This window comes from Aquila chrysaetos, chromosome 24, assembly GCF_900496995.4.
Source record: "Aquila chrysaetos chrysaetos chromosome 24, bAquChr1.4, whole genome shotgun sequence".
Classification (NCBI taxonomy): Eukaryota; Metazoa; Chordata; class Aves; order Accipitriformes; family Accipitridae; genus Aquila; species Aquila chrysaetos.
In genome coordinates this window covers 8288321-8304931 of record NC_044027.1, presented here as the reverse complement: position 1 = coordinate 8304931, position 16611 = coordinate 8288321, and the positions used below count along the sequence as shown (strand labels likewise).

General features: G+C 57.4%; 1 protein-coding gene across 1 annotated transcript; it reads left to right on the top strand.

The window, feature by feature from the left end:
- Window positions 1–11210: 11210 nt before the first annotated feature.
- On the top strand, window positions 11211–14585 carry LOC115335385 (NOTCH regulated ankyrin repeat protein). The gene has a single exon (XM_030000946.1). It carries the CDS (start codon window positions 11395–11397, stop codon window positions 11740–11742), a length of 348 nt encoding a protein of 115 aa, XP_029856806.1. The 5' UTR covers window positions 11211–11394; the 3' UTR covers window positions 11743–14585.
- Window positions 14586–16611: the final 2026 nt, after the last annotated feature.

The following is a 16611-nucleotide window of genomic DNA, read 5'->3' as shown; positions in this document are numbered from 1 at the left end:
TGGACCCTTTGCTTTATTTCTGCCTCCCTCCAGGCTGGGCATGGTGAGAGGGTGGCAGAGCTCTCCAAAACATCACTCAGGCAGTGCTGAGCCCATGGCACTCATCAGTCCCCAGCACCCTTGCCCCAGTGCCGCTCTACCGAGACACTTGCATTGGGGAGCCAGGACCCACGTCCCCAACAGTAGCACAGGGGAGAGAGAGCATCTCCGGTGCCCAGAGTGCTCCCCAGCCTGTGGGACACATGTCACTCCACGACCCGTCCCCAGCGTCCCCTCTCACCCTGGTCTGGCTCTCCCAAAAGCTCTCCCAGCATTCCTCGGAGGTGAGGGGTGGGTGCAGGCGTAGGGTTCTGGGGGGGCGCTGAGCACTGCTGGGCAGCCACAGGAAAACCTCTGGGTGCACCACAATGCCTGCTGGCACTCGCATCACGCCACGCTGGAGCCAGGGATGCCCCAGCAGAGCTGGACTGGTCTGGGGTGGGGGTTCCCGTTGGTGCCAAAGCTATTTGATGGGTCCATCAAGCCACCCTGCCATGCCTGGGGCTCTGTGAGGCATGCACAGGAGTGACAGTGAAGTGTGTGGTACCACCACCAGGACCCAGGGTCAGCAGTGGGACTAGCCAGCATCCAGAGGAGGCTGCACGGGCCAATGGGGGGACCAGGCGAGGCAAGGAGACCAGCCGAGTTGGTCCTGCAGCTCTGGGCACTGCCATCCGATGCCTCCTGGTCCAGGGACAGGCTTAAACCACTCCACCCTGCAACTGAGGAGCATTTGCAGAATTCCTTCTCTAATCCCAGTTAACTGCCAGGCCCTGATGTTACTGCTAAGAGTGCCCAAGGGGCTCTTGGCTGAAGTGTGACATTTACGGGCCAGCGAAATGCCTGCCAGGGCAGCTTACGCTGCAATGCGAGACTCGCTTTCTCTCTCCAAGCACTCCTGGCCATGTGGTGCCAGGGCCTGCTTCCCCCCAGGGACATCTCACCCCCTGGCTCAGCCCTTTGGCAAAAAAAACCCGTTTTCTACTTTAAACATCTCTCTTTCTATGACCTCTGTCCCTATCTCCCTCGCAGCCCTGCCAGGGCCGCACACTGCCCCTCGTTTGCTGCCGCGGAAGGCTAGTTTTTTTCAGGTGGAAGCATAAAATAGCAGCACCTCCTTCACTGGTGATGAACGAAGTTGAGGCGGATGCTAGCAGCACCGTGATGGCAGGGCTGTGACCATGGCAGCACGCACCACTAGCCCTGCCTGTGCTTAAAGGTAAGGACCTGTTTTGGCAGGGCAGGGATGCTGAGCCTGGCCCCTTCCCATCAGGACACACTGAGGTGTGAGTCCAGCTCTGGCCAGAAGCAGCTACGAGGATCTGTGTTTCCCAGGGGGTTTGGGGGGTTATTTTCCCTCCTTCTCTGCGCATGAATTGGTGGAGCTTGGAGAGAAAGCTTCCTCCATGGCCGAGCATCACCATCAGCACCACAGCAGTGTCTGCTGGACTGTGTTCGTGGACCAGCAAGACCCCCCTGCCCCAGCCACTGCTCTGCTTGCGGAGTGATGGATGTGCTGCAGTGCAGTGGTTAGTATTTTGACACTGGCTGCTGCTGCAGATTGGCCTTAAATCCACTTTTTCTCTCCTCCCAGTCTAGTTTCAGAGGTTGCAAAGCAAAGCCTCACTGATGATGCCCCAACCAGAGATGTCCATGCCCGGCACAGTGCAGCCCCTACGCACGGAGGACTCGGGGACCACATCTCCTGCTGCCGAGTCTTTGGCTACATGGGGATGCTGGGTTTGGGGGGATTTCCCTGGGGAATCGCTGCATTGCTGCCTCTCCTCTCCTCTCCTCTCCTCTCCTCTCCTGCCCAGCCCATGGTGGAGGGCTGGCAGGTTGTGTGCTTCCCACAGAGTCACAGCCAGGGATGGTCACGTCTGTCCCCTCTAATCCCCTGTCCCCAGGGTGGTCTCTTGCCCCGGGAGCCCCTGCAGCCCAGCCATGCCGTGGCACTGCCTGGCTTCCCCAGGGACTGGTGGCCATTCATCCTCCCAGGCTGGTGGGTGCAAGGCACTGGAGCTCACCACCCAAAACTGGTCTGTTTGAGCAAAACCTTCCCACCCCACTACCTACATAACCTCCTTCTCCATCTCTCTTGGTTTGCCCTGGATATGGCTGCTTCTTCCAGAGATGGGCAGAAGAAAAAGAGGGATTTTCCCACTTGGCTGCAGGGTCCCAGGGCCTGGCACACCTTCCTGCACGTGCATTGACACCTCCAGCTGTGGGGATTATTTCTCCTAATGGGATTAGAATGCCTTCTGCTGATCTCACCCTCGGTGGCCATCATTTTTCCATCAATTCTTTCCATTTCCCTCCTCAGTTGCCTACATTATTTGCATATAACCTGAAGGAGTTGTGTTTCATGTCCTGGTTTTCCAGCCCTGTGCTCTTTTAATGTGTTTTTCTTAATTCCCTCTTTAGCTAAAATTGGAATTTCCTCTTTGCTTTTACCCCCAGGTCATTTTTGTCATGTTTCTGGTGCAACAGTTTGGGGCAAAGTGGTGACGGCAGAGGATAAGCTGTGTTTTGCTAAACTGGCATCTTTAAATGTACCTGGCCTGGTGCACTGGCAATTGCTTGCAGGGCTTCTAGTGCTGGAAAACTGGTGCAGGGAGGGACCAAATATCCACTTTGCGGGTTTTGATACAGTCAGTTGGAGACATGGACCCTGGTTCTATGTGCCCTGGGCCAACCTCCCTGTCTTTGGGCCATAATTCACTTGTCCTGGGCTGCCAGGATGAGCTCCAGTATTGAATCCCATGTCAGTGCAGGGCTTTGGCACTAGGAAATGGCACCCATGATAACAGGTTTTTCTGCCTCTATGTCATGGGTAGATGTTTAGAAATCATCCCCCATGCCCAAAGGCAGCGTCAGAAGCAAGCACCTTCCTTCTGAGCAGCCGAGGTCCCTCCAGCCTGAGTCACCTCTGGTGCGGTGGCAGGACAGTGGCCTTGCTTGGACATGGGCACGCTTGGATGGAGATGCTTCCAATGTGCCAGCTGCAGTCTTGGCACTGTGGACTGTAGCATATGTTTTCTCATCCATCAGCCACCAGCTGTGAAGCTCTCCATCCCGCCATCCCTCCCCTTCCCTGCTCAGGGGCAGGAAGGCTGCCTGAGGCTGCCAGGACAGTTTTCTCCCTTCAGCCTTTCCCAGAGCCCTCAGGTGTCCAGGCTGGGTGGCCAGAGACCTGCGGAAAGGGGCACATGGGATCCCTGCTGAGGGACTCCCAGCACCCGCCTGGGGCATCCGCTGCCCCATGGCTGCAGGGTGCTGACTCTGGCCCCTTGAGGACGTCCTGCCACTCAGCCTTGGGCTGGTGCTCTGGCTCAAGGGTTTTCCCATTGTCCCTGCATGTCCCGGTGACCTGTTCAATGCCTGGAAGCGGCATATCCTTACATTCACCCGCCTCTGCTGCCAGCACCCATGATGCTCTGCAGAACAGTCATCGGCTCCTCCAGCGCATGAGCCACCTCCTCTGTGAACGCTCCCAGCTTGTGCCTTGGCCATGTCCTTGTGGGTAGCCAGACCCCCAGCTCCCCTGGAGCAGCACATGGGGACACTAAAGAGTGTCCTTTGAGCAGAGGGAGGATGAGGCTTGTGCTTTGCCAGCAGCCCCTCTACACCAGCCACTGGTGGAGGGTACCAGTGGGGTCACCCTAGCCAGTGAGCATGGGACTGCCAGCGCTGGAGGCTGAGCAGTCGAAGTCCCCTGGGCTCCGCGCGGACTCATCCGTGTGTCAGCATCCTGCTGCTTCGGGGTTTGCTCTGGGAGGGCAGAAACTGGGGATGAAGCAGAGCAGGAATGTTGCAGAGCCTCCTGCTGCCAGCCCCCGCGGTGAGCGATGCTTCATCGTGCAATGAGACGAACCTCTCCAGACCCCGTTTGGGGGAAGCTTCTGAGTCACACAAACATCTGAGTCATCCCGGCCCCAGCCGGGAGTGGGGAGGTCAGAGCTGCAGCCCCAAGACTCCCAACCAACACTTCCAGCCAGCCCATTGGCATTTTGGGGCTTTGTTCACTGGGTTTTTCAGAGCTGTGGTTTCACGTCTGTCTGCCACCACTCACTGTGGAGGGGAGCTGGCGGGGGGGAGAGCGGGGCACGCTGACCCTGTCGCTTGCCCTGGGGACGGCTCCTGGCCACACAGCTGCCTGGAAGGCGCCCTTCCCTCTGATCCCTGGGGACAGTAGGGTCACCTCCCAGCACCTCTAGGACTTTATCTCCCTGCCATCTCCATCAATTTGGGGGCAAGCTCCTGTGCTTACAGCCTGGGCTGCTGGCAGTCGGCTGTGCTGGGGCAGGCTTACCACGGTGGGACTTGTTTTAGGAGAAGACCAATCCAGGGCAGACACCAGCAGGTTGTTGTGTACATGTGGGCATGGCTCAAAACAGCTCCCAAAGGGTCTCATCCAGCTCCTGGGGGTGGGGGCAGTGGCTGAGACCCAGCACAGCACCTCTCCCTTTCTGCTGCCCGCAGGAGGTGATGCCAAGGTAGGATCTGGGCAGCAAGGTCATCTCCAGTCATAGACACAGCCAACATCAAACTCCACATCGGACCGGCCTTGAGCAGCATCCAGGAAGTAATAAATTGTCCAGTTTTGAATGGTGAATACAGATCAAAGGGAATTAAACCAGCTTTTTAATCAGCCCACAATATTGTTTCCCTATCTGCCTACTTTAAAAAAAAAATAATTTAAAAATCCCATTGTCTGTGCCATACTAATGTTTAACATTTATTAGGGCAGTAATAAGCCCTCCATGGTTTTATGGGGCCTTTTGATCATGTGTTGGAAGGGCAGCTCCTGCAGAGCTCTTGTGGGGATGCGGGCTCTGGGTGAGCTGCCCACGCCAAGAGCTCTTGGACCCCCAGGTTGCTTCACCTGCACTCAGCTCCTGCCCCTGCATTGCAAGATGTGATCACGGGGGGACCCTGTGATAAAATGGCACCAGAGAAGCTTTTTATCTCTGTTTTATCATGCCGACCTGAATGAGCAGCATCTCTTAGCCCTGAGAAATCACACGCTGCATCGGATATCAGGCCGGTTCCTCTCCTTGCCTTGTGTACTCCTTGCATATCCTTCAGAGTTTGATGGGGACAAGGTGTTTGGCACTTAGGCCAGCTTTAGTTTACAAATGAATATATCAACATTGTTCCTCATCAGGCAGGAATGCACTTCCCTCCCTTCTCCCCCACCTTATCCCCATCCCCTTCCGAGCAAATTTCCTTCCTCCTGTAATCTGGAGCGGAAACCTCACCACATATTTGACTGGCTCAGAGAAATCAGCTCGCTTTTCCTTGGCGTGACTTTGTGCCTTGAACTAGGGCTGGTCAGTCCCTAAGGCAGCCGGCAAGGCAGGGGAGCAGGGTGAGCATTGTACCGCTGCCCGTCCTCGATGCAGAGCTGCTTTTCCAGCCGGATGCTCCGATCAAGCTCCCAGTTGCTCGGCTGCCGTTTTCAAACAAACTGGTGTGTTTCTGGGCACGGACCCAGGGCTGACAAGCCTGAGGCTGGCTGCAAGCTCAGGCCCTTATGCTGCCCCACACCACGGAAACACTGCTCCCACGGGCCAGGGGTCACCTCGGCTGGCCCTTCGCCGGGGGTAGGAGAGGAGAGAGGTGTCGGTGCCACATGAGAAGGCAGATTTGCATCAGGAGGATGTTTGCTCCCTGGGAAATTGCCTGGGACCAGACCCTTCCCGTCAGCCTGCCAATATGTGGGCATGACTCTCAGGCAAATGAGCTTCTACCTGCTCGCCAGGCGTGCCTTGCCATGTGTTCTGCAGGGGAGGGGGTATGGCCGTGTCACCCCCCAGACTGCCTCAACCCCAGGGATGTACCCACAGAGCAGTCACCAGGTCCCCAGGCCTGTCCCAATGGGCTGTACCGTGTCTTCTGGGGGAACCATGCAGTGGGAGCAGTGGGGCGACGTGCCCCCATCCCTGTGGCCACCATAAAGGAGTGACTGTGCAGCGCAATCAAACTAGCGGCCCCGGGGACCGCGTGTCTCAGGAGATGGTAATTTCCTAGCACCGAAGCCCTGTGCAGACATGGGATTCAATACTGGATCTCGTCCTGACGCCCCAGGACAAGTGAATTATGGCCCAAAGACAGGGAGGTTGGCCCAGGGCACATAGAACCAGGGTCCATGTCTCCAACTGACTGTATCAAAACCCGCAAAGTGGATATTTGGTCCCTCCCTGTACCAGTTTTCCAGCACTAGAAGCCCTGTAAGCAATTGCCAGTGCACCAGGCCAGGTACATTTAATGATGCCAGTTTAGCAGAACACGGCCTCGAGCCAAGACAGTTTGGTATGCATGTGCTTGGCTGCGGCAGGGACATCAGCCAAGGCGATGCCGCAGGGTGGCCTGGCAGCACTGGGACACTGGCGCAGCTGGAGAGCCCTGCTTGTGGCACCGGGCAGGAGATCTCCAGCTCTGAGGGTGTCCCAGTTGGTGGCCTTTTGCCCGAACAGCATTTTCCCGCTGTCAGATATGGAGGCTGTAGGCCACATCAGAAGAGCTGCAGCATTTCCAGCAGGATAAGGACTGATAACGTGGGGCACTGGAACGATTGAAGGCTGAGCGGCAGTGCAACAACCCAACCCACACAGCCCAGCACTACATCACCACAGCCCCTGCGGGGAGTCGGGGTCCTCCAGCCGCAGGGCCAGGCGTGCAGGGATGTCCCCACCTGTGTCCCCCCCGAGGACAACGACCATGCGTAGGGTTATGACCGTGCTTGAGTCTCGCTCAGGTTTTAAATCCTGTTTGTCACAGGCTGGGAGGGAGGGAACATGCAGAGAGCAGCATCCACGGTGGCATCTGCAGGAACCGGCAGTCCCCAGCCCACGTTCCCACTGTGGCCTCTGTGGTGCAGATGTCCCGGGAGGATGGGGGATGCCTGGAGCCGCCCCTTGTCCCCAGGGCTTCCCTGAACCACCCGTGAGAGCTTTGCTCGTGGTGCCTTGCTCCCTGCAGAGGACATGAGGCACCCGCACACATGTCCTCACTGCACGAGCATGAGGTTTCTCTTGCAAACCTCAGCTCCTGGCCTCGGGAGCTTTCTGCCTGCAGGACTGGCAGGGGCCCAGCCCCACCCTGGGCACTGCTCAGGTGCTGCTGAAGGCTCGTGGTGTGTGATGTGTCCATGGGGAGAGAAGGAGGCCGGTCCCATGGCCGTGCTGCTGCTTGCACCCCGCTGCGAGCAGGGCAGCTCTCAGGCAGCACAGGGGAAGGTTTTCACCTGAGACACCCCCCCACAGCCCCCTCCCTGCTGCTCCCTTGCCGAAAGCAGCCCCCCAGGGCCGGGCACCCCTCTCCTCTCTCCCAAAGGTGGTCCTCTGCAAGGGACACTCTTCCCACCCAGCAACGCCAGCCCACTGGCCCCACGTGGGCTCTCCCCTCCCTGCCTGCATCCCTGCGGCCGGGCAGGCGGCATTGGCCAAGCCCCATGTTTCCCCACCGGGGCTCCGGCAACCGCTTTGCCAAAAAGCCAGGAGGCAAAGCACCAGCGGGGCCAGCGGCAGAGGAAACCTTTGCGTTTCCTCCTGGCTCGCAGGGAGCGGAGCAGGCAGGTCGTTCTCCCTCACGCGCCTTTTGCTGGGTCTCTGCGCTGGGAAGAAAAGCTCTCGTCTTTCCCACGCTCTCCGACACATTTTAATGAATTAAGTGGGGGCACGCCCCCTCGCCGCCTGCCCCGGATCCGTCCCCCTGGCTCTCTGGCTCCCTTCAAGGAGGCCTCCGGGGGTGGCTGGACTCTCACTGGCTTGTCCGCCTGGCCCAGAGGATGGGCACAGCCCGCTTGGCTTTTTTGGAACAGAGCTGGGACGTGCCCAGCCCAAGGTGCCCAGCACCAGGATGGCTCTGAGCCCCTCTGGCAATGCCAGTGGCAGCCGTCCCTTCTCCTCTCGCCCGCGGGCTCTCATGAGCAGGGGGAAATTTGGCCGTCACGTCTCTCAAGGATGGGAAATTTGTTCTGCGCCTCCCAGCGTGACCGTTTGCTTAAGGCATCGCAACACCGCGTCCCTCTCCCCACCTCCCGCCGCCGTCTGCAGCGCCGGCTCTTGCCACGGCTTCCCCTCTTCTCAGAAGAGAGCAGATAAATCACTGGGTAGGACTACTGGTTTTGCAGGGCCCCACCAAGTGAGCACTGGGTGGGAGGAAAGGGGCCTTCCAACGCCTGCTGACAGCCCCTCTGCAGCCCCTCACCGGCCAGCGGGCAGCCCGAGCCGTGCGGGGAGGCTGGCCCAGCCATTGAACCGCAACTGGCTCCTCTCCGGTTACGGAGCTGGGGAACAAATTGGAGCTGAAATGCCAGGTTTCAAAATTGCCTTTTTATTTTCCTTTTTTTTTTTTTTTTTTTGGCTATTTTCCCTCCCTCTCTGGCACTGTTCCCAGGCCGAGTCCTGCCCCCACCTGCCAGCCCTGAACATTTGCATGGCTGGGTCCCTGCCCAGGCTCTTTATTTTTCTCACCAGTGTCACTGGCAAATGCAGATTTGCTTGCGAGGATGTAACTCTGGCCAAGCCCCAGACCGGGGAGGTGTGAGCAATTCCCACTCTCCCACGGCTCGCTAAGAGGGCTCGACACCTCACAGGATACGGCCTGTAAATGCATGAAATCTGCTGTGCCGGGATATTCAGGAGTGGAAAGGACAGAGCGAACCAGCAGGAGCCGAGCCCCAACCCCAGGCTCCTGCCATCGCAACCACCATGCCACCTGGCTCTGGCAGAACCATCGCATGACCCATTGCTTTCCCTTTGCCAGCTTTGCCACGATGGGTTTGCGGGGTTTAGTGCCGGGAAACGGTGATGGGCTGCTGTGGCTTCAGCACTCCCCGAATGCTGCTGTGCGGCTGTTTGCACCGCCGGGCTGTGCTGGGCCCCTGGGCACAACCGTAACTCCCCATGAGTCACCGTGAGTCACAGCACGTCCCACCGCTCACCCCGGCGAGCCAACATGGGGGAGAGGAGGGCAGGGATTGCCACTGGTGTCCCCTGTTGCCACCACGGCTGGGGTGATGGGGGGCAGAGCCACCACCTCCTGCCCAGGACGAGGCCCTCGGGGGGACGGGACGGGCAGGGGTGGGTCCTCTTCACTGTCCTTGGGCAACCCTGGCTCCTGCAGGGACCCCGAGGCCCCAAGCCCACCTCTGTGCCCTGTGCCAGCACTGCGGGGGCTCCATGCCTCAGTGGCATGGGGATGTCCTGGGAGAAGCTGCACAGACACAGGACACCAGAAGAGGAGCGCCTGCAGCACTGCAGCAGCAGCAGCCGCCGCGCTGTGCTGGCCACAAGCCCCCGACTGCGGTCACGTCCCATTCCTCCCTTTGGTGTGAGAATGATGTGCTTCAATATGCTCACATTAGAAAGCTGTGACTGGGAGAGCTCTGGCCTGGGGAAGCCAAACGGGGTGAGACACAGAGACCAGACAGGGATGGATGGGGATGGGATAGGGATTGGGATGGGATGAGCACAGGGGAGAAGATGGGGATGAAGATGGACATGGGGATAGGATGGACAGGAATTGGATGGGGATGGAGATGGGGGTGGGCATGGGCATGGGATGAGGGTGGAGGCAGGGATGGAGATGGGCACGGACATGGGGATGGGTGTAGAGATGGGAACAGGATAGGAACGGAGATGGGGATGAGGGTGGGGATGAGAAAAACTAGCTGCAGAAATGGACTTAGAAAAGTAGACCCTTATGGGAGAAGAAAGAGGAGCTGCTTCACCAACTCCTTACAGCCCAAATCAGGCTGGTTTAACCTCCTCCAACAAAGGAGCAGGACCCAGCGAGGGCAGGAGGAGAGTCCCAGCCTTCTCCAGCTGCTGCCTTCCCCTGACAACTACAAGGAAAAGCCACGGGAAAATGCCACGGGGTGAGTCATGCCCCGAGCTCACGGCCACTGTCCTCCGCCCGTGTGATGGATGGCTCCGAGATGGCACGTTTCATCGATTCGGGCTGAATTTAGCAGTTGGGCGATTTCTCCCTTTCCATCCCCAGATGGACGCACCGGCACGGCCAGGTGACAGCAGCTAGCTGGCCAGCTGCCCCCAGCGTGGCTGCTGTCACCTTGTTTTACGACGCGCTCCTTCCTTTCTTCCTGCACCTCCCGCTCCACTCTGGCCGACCAAATGCCCAGCAGACACGGTGGTGCTGGTCTGGGGATGCCGCTTCCCACCCAGCCTCCGCCGTTTGCTCCCCGTGGGCCAAACGGGTGCAGGGAGGGCCCCTCCAGCATGGTTTTTGGTTGATGCACCATTTTCAGTACCTTTTTGCCCATTTTCCTGCCTACCCACGGTGTCCGCACCAGGAATCCGGTCGTCAGCTGGGCAGCGGATCCGACCCCGGATACAGCCCTGTGTGACCCAACTAAGTCACTCCAGGGCCGGCGGGACCTGGTGGTGGGGGCTGCGTCTTGCCCGCCAAAAATCAGTCCCATCCTTGGATCCCCCAAACCTCACGCAACCCCTGCTGCGTGCCTCCAGAGGGGCCGGATCCCGCGGGGCTGAATCCCCCTGTCCTTCTCCGTCACCTGTCCCGGTTTGCTCGCGGGGAGATAAACCCGCAGCAAAACCGTGTCGCCCCCACATTTGAGGCTGTTTGCAATAACCGCCCCCCCCCCGCAGCACCTCGGTGACGCCCATCCCCGCGGGGTTTGGGGCCAGCGGGTCCCGGCCGGGGGTGAGGCGGGGGTCGGCGGGGTCTCGGAGGCGCGGGGGGGTGGTTGGGGACGGGAACAGCCCGGTTCCAGCAGAGCGCTGCGGGGAGAGGCGGGCGGCGGGGCCGGCTGCGGCCGCCGGGCCCGGCCCGGTCCGGCTCGGCCTGGCCGGTGGTGCCCCCTGCCTGCGGCCGCCGAGCCGAGCCGAGCCGAGCCGAGCCGAGCCGAGCCGAGCCCAGCCGAGCCGAGCCGAGCCGAGCCGGGAGCGCCTCCCATCGCCGCCCCCCCCGCGCAGCTCACCGGGTGGGGGAGGGACACCCCGGCTGGACTCCCCCCTCCCTGGGGGCGTGGCTTCCCGCTGCGTCCCCGCCCCCTCCCCGCCCGGCCGTTCCAATGGGCGCGCGGTGGCGGCGCCCCGCCCCTCGGCGCCGCGTCACGGCCATGCCATTGTTATGCAAATAAAAGGGTGGGTAAAAGGCGCGGCGCGGGGCCGGCTCCGCTCCAGAGAGGCCCGGGACGGCGGAGCGGCGGAGCGGCAGCAGCGCGGAGGCGGCGGGGGCCCGGGGGCCGCTGCGCGGCGGTCGGCGGCACCGGCACCGGCGGCAGCAGGAGCCGCCCGCCACCGCATGCCCGGGCGGGCGGAGGCGTCGCCGTCCATGCGGGGCGGCGGGGCGTGAGGCGGCGGCATGAGCCAGAGCGAGGTGTCGCCGTGCGCGGCGCCGCCGCCCAGCCAGCGCGTCTTCCAGGAGGCGGTGCGGCGGGGCAACACCAAGGAGCTGCAGTCCCTGCTGCAGAACATGACGAACTGCGAGTTCAACGTCAACTCCTTCGGGCCCGAGGGGCAGACGGCGCTGCACCAGTCCGTCATCGACGGCAACCTGGAGCTGGTCAAGCTCCTGGTCAAGTTCGGCGCCGACATCCGCCTGGCCAACCGGGACGGCTGGAGCGCCCTGCACATCGCCGCCTTCGGGGGCCACCAGGACATCGTCCTCTACCTGATCACCAAGGCCAAATACTCCGCCGGAGCCCGGTGATGCCGGGGCCGCCCCCGTCCCCCCGCTCCCCGGCCGCCAAAGCTGCTCCCACCCCCGCGAGGGGTTTATTTGGCGAAGATTTGGGGCCCCACGCAAAACACGCCACCGTTCGCCTGCTTTTAAGTTTATTTTTTTTTCTCCTTCCAAGGGTTGTTTTCCTACTGTAATATGTTGGTTTGGTTTTGGTTTGGTTTGGGGTTTTTTTGGTTTTTGTTTTTTTTTTTTTTTTCCTCCATCTACCTCGGCTGCACTCACAGTATTCACGGTTTCAGTTTGACATCTGGTCAGATGCTTTAAAGGCCCCCCCCGTCCCCTCCCCGCTAATATTTAATCCTCGCCCCCCCCCCCCCGTCCCTCCGACTTAAAGTATTCTGGCTCAGAAAGGAATTCATTTCAATGCTCCCCCAAAACCAACCCACCCGCCCGGCCCCCGCCGGAGCCAAGAGCGGTGCCAGCCCCGGGCTCCGGGAGCGATGCCCCGGGAGGGGCTGGGGCTGCCCGCGGCCCTTCCCCGGCGAGGAAGAGCAGGAAAGTCTTCCTCTTCCTGCAAGCTTCTCCCTGTCTTTTCCCACGGCTGATTTTTCTTCCCTCCCTCCTTCCCCCCCCCCCCCCCCCGAGGCGACTCCGTTGGAATATGACAGACACGGTTTTCTCACCCCCCATTGCCCCCCCCCCCTTTTTTTTTTGTTTTATTTTGCGTTGGGTTTTCTGCTTTGGTTTTCTTTTTTGGGTGTCCGAAGAAAGTCTGCGTCCTCACCCGCTCCTTGAATCCATTTAGCACGCGTGAGATCCCAGGAAAAGACATTGAATCCTTCTGGTTTTGTGTGTAAAGGGGGATTAGCAAATCCTGGACTTTTTTTTTTCTTTTTTAAAAAAAAAAAAAAAGTGAAATAAACTCTAGGGGCAGAGGATTTGCTTTTGCACAGAAAAGGGGCGCGAGCGCTCTCTGCTGCCTAGAGAGATGCCGGAAAACTACTGAAAATAGTTTGGGAACTTTTTTTTTCTTTTGGTGAAACTTGGATAACACTTCTCAATGCAGAACGATTCATTTGACATATGTAGATTCACCCGCCTTTTATATTATATATATATATACCTAAATATATATATTTATAAAAGAAAGGGAGGAAGAAGAGAAAGCCACCCGAAGTCGCATTTTGAAGTGACTGCACGTATAATCGCAAATGCTGCTTTTTATTGCTATGGCACAAGAACATCCATTTGGAAAATGCGGAAAATTTCAGAAGTCTCCTTTCTCCCGCTGGTCTTTCAGCCCTCTTCTCTTCGTCTGCACTAAAACCATCCATATCACTGCCATCTTCCCGCTCTTTCCTCTCTTGCTCCCTACATCCAAACCATTACGATTAAAAAAAAAAGAAAATAGTTACCTGCTGGTTTATTTGGGTTGTGTCCTAACTATTTATCATGTATGTATATATTTGTGGGTGAAGATTGTGAGCCTGGTTTTGTTTGAAGATGGTGGTGAGTGTTTCAAAAATATGGTTTGGGAAATATGCTTTTTTTTTCCCTTAGTCTTAAAACTAAAAAAAAAAAACTTGAGTCTGCCATGATTATTTCCCATTGCACTGAATATTCTGCTCTGTCTCTGATGGTTTCACCTGCAGTTTGGTTTTGGTTTTTTCCACTTCAGCAATTTGAGATGATTTTAAAAAGCTCCAGATTTAAAGAAGAAAATGGAAAAAAAAAGCCCCGTCGAAAGCATCTACTGTTAATGCTGTAATTTGCAAGGAACTGCTTGGCCGAAGTCTTTCTGTGAGCATGGAAGGGGGTGTCCAGCACTTCCACTGGTGCTTCTGTGCGATAGTTACGGGGTGGGAACAACATCTTTTCTAGCGAGGTTTTATCGTCGTTACCAGATGGTTGCACATTTATATTTTTTTTTTACTAAATGGATTTGCCACAATGAAATGTCATAACATTTATGACATGATATTAAAAAGTGTATTGTAAAGCCAAGTTCTAGATGGATTTTTAAAAAGAAATCTTGGTTATAAACCCAGTCTAAAGGGAGCTCTGTCCAGTGTTGTAAAGACAACATGATGTAACCCATATTTATATTTTTATAAAATACCTATTAAGACTGTGAATCTCCTGTGTGAATTGCTGGGTGAGTTTTTTAAGAAAAGTATTGTTCCTTTCCAGCCTCCTGGAGCTTTAGACACGCTGAGATTTTGGGAAACTGTCTGTCGGGGAAGGGGGTTTGCTCTGAAATTGTGAGTTGATGTATTTTTACATCCCTTTGTATTTTACTGAAAAGCTGCTGCCCTTCCTAGTCCCTAGAGTTTCAATTTTCTATGCAACCCCCACACCCCCCGTCTCTCTTGATCCTGAGAAGTAAAAGGGATGCAGATTGATTCAAATTGAAATGAGGGTTCCCCCCACCCCCCTTGTTGGCTCATCGTGCTGCTGACCCTTCACGCCAAAACGGGGAGTACAAGAAAAAAAAAAAGAGGCAGGTGGGGGAGGCTCTTTCGTGCATGACTGGTCGCCTTCCGGCAGTCATCTTTTTAATTATTATTATTATTTTTGTAAGAAGAATATATTGATAATGTCAGTGAAATAAGCAGACATTGAAGCTGATGCACAGATTGCTCCAGAAAGGAGTTTTTCTGTAGATTTTTCTTTAGATGCGAATACCTTTTTTAATTATGTTAATTAATGTTAAGAATTTTTAGGCTTATATTGAAGCTGTATGTGGGTCACTATATGATCATTTCTAACTGGATAAAGTCTGTACAGTACAGCATATTCCTGAGTGTATGATATAGATGTGTAGCCCCAGAGTGCGAAATTTATAAATAAATTTTTCATTGATCTTTTTATAAAAAAAAAAAAACAAAAAAAACAAATGGCTTTTTCATTTGTTCATTCCCACATGGTTATGGGTGATGCGGGGTGGTTCCTGCTGGGGGGGGTGGGGGGGTGCCGGCTGGGCCCCCAGGGCCCTGTTTCGGTGTCTAAACCTGCAGCTCTTTTGGGGTTAAACACATCACCAGAGGGTGATGATCGTTGGGGTGGATTTTGCGGGGGATGCTGGAGCATGCAGCTCCTGCCAGCCCCTTCCCTTTGGGTGGAGGAAGCTCCCTGGGGCTCTTGGGGATGTCCTGGGGTGTCCCATCCCAGCATTCAGGGGCTGGGGGGGAGGGGTGATGGCTCAGACCAAACCCTGGTGCTGGACAGGGCATGTCATGTTTGAGAAGTTCCTAAAGAAACTGCTTGCCCCATGGGAGCGAGGTGGGAGCTCTGCAGCCAGTTCTGGGGCCACTCCCATGAACCATAGCCATGAAGTGCATGTTTGGGTCTGCAGCCCCAGCCCCACCAGCTGAGCACCTCATGGCTCCCTGCAAACCTTCCCAGGTTTTTTTATTCCAACCTGGGCACCAGGAAGGGTTTGAGGTGGCTTGGTCCTCGCCAAGCTCTTGCGCTGTGGGGATGGGATCGCCACCAGCTAGAAGCTGCTGTCAGACCGGTGGTGGCTTCGGCCACCCCTGGAAGGGGCATGGGATCAGGGTCGGCATGGGGTCTCTGTCCCCAAAGGTATCTCCATCCCCTTGCGCAGCTCAGAGCAGGCCAGTGCCCAGAAGTGGGCTGAGCCCTGCACCTTTGGAGGTTTTCCAGACAGGATCCAGCTGCTCCAGGCAGTGGGAAGAGCAGAGGCAACCCCCTGCCTGCACTGGCTGGGCCCTGCCCACAGCCGGGGCTTTGAAGACAAGGTGCAGGTAAGCCTCCCTCACTGGCAGCGGCGTGGGTTTTTGGATGAGGTTTTTTTCTATATCGATAATTTTGCCAGCTCTGGAAATGCCGAAATCCCTGCGAAGTTTGTACCATGCCCAGTCTGGCTCCGGGCTGTGGGTTCCCAGGGATGCCAGGCGTGGTGTCCTGCAAATGGCAGTGGGGAGGAAACCTAGAGAAAAGGCTTGGTGTGACCTTTCCAGGTTGGCCAACCTCTGCTCTGATGTGCCAAGCCCTGTGCCACCCAGCTTCAGCGTGGGTCGGTGCCTGGGAGGGACACAGGCAGCTGCCCCAGGGTGTCCTGGGGACATGCAGCCCACCCAAGTGGCAGCCCAGTGTGGAGAAGATGGGCACCGAGTGACCCGGCTGGTTTTTAGCAGGAAAAAAACAGATGATGCCAAAACCACCATTCTCAACCGTTGGTGGTCCTGTGGGTTTATCACCCGGGGTCAGCAGCAGCCCCTGAATATGGCCAGAACTGTGGGATGTGTGTGGGGTGAACACCGCTCCCCTTTCCTGCCATGGTACGATTTTGTCCCACTTGGGCACTGCATGACACTGACCCACCGGCGAGTGCCACCAAACCTCCCACTGTCACAGTGCTTCCCAGGGCTGGGGCGCTGCGGGGTTACACCTGCGGGTGCAGCTCACCCCTGCCTCTGCCCCAGGCTTGGGATGCTGCAAAAAACTCATCCAGGTGCCTGCTTTGGGTTGCCACAGGACTGGGCTCAGCCTGGACTGGCTCAGCCCTGCGGCTTCTCGCTGTTTACCTTGTCCCAGGGCTTCAGCCAGCCGGGCCGGGCCAGCCATGACCTCAAGGATGGGTTTTTCTGAGGAAATGCAGCATTTCTGCACACAGCTCCTCTCTCCTCGTGGTGGATGGGGCGGGCTGGGGCCCCTGGCAGCCCCTTTGCAGGGGATTTGGGCTGGGCGGTGAATACAAATCGCACCCTGCTGGCACCGAGCCCAGTGCCCACGAATCTGCCCTGTGTCTCCGGGCTCCCATGTGTGATGGCCCCAGCAGTGGGGACATGCCGAGGGCGCAGCCGAACCGCGACCCCCCAGGGCTGAGCTCCTCGGGGAGCAGCCGCTCCAGTGCCGGACTCCCTGCACGGC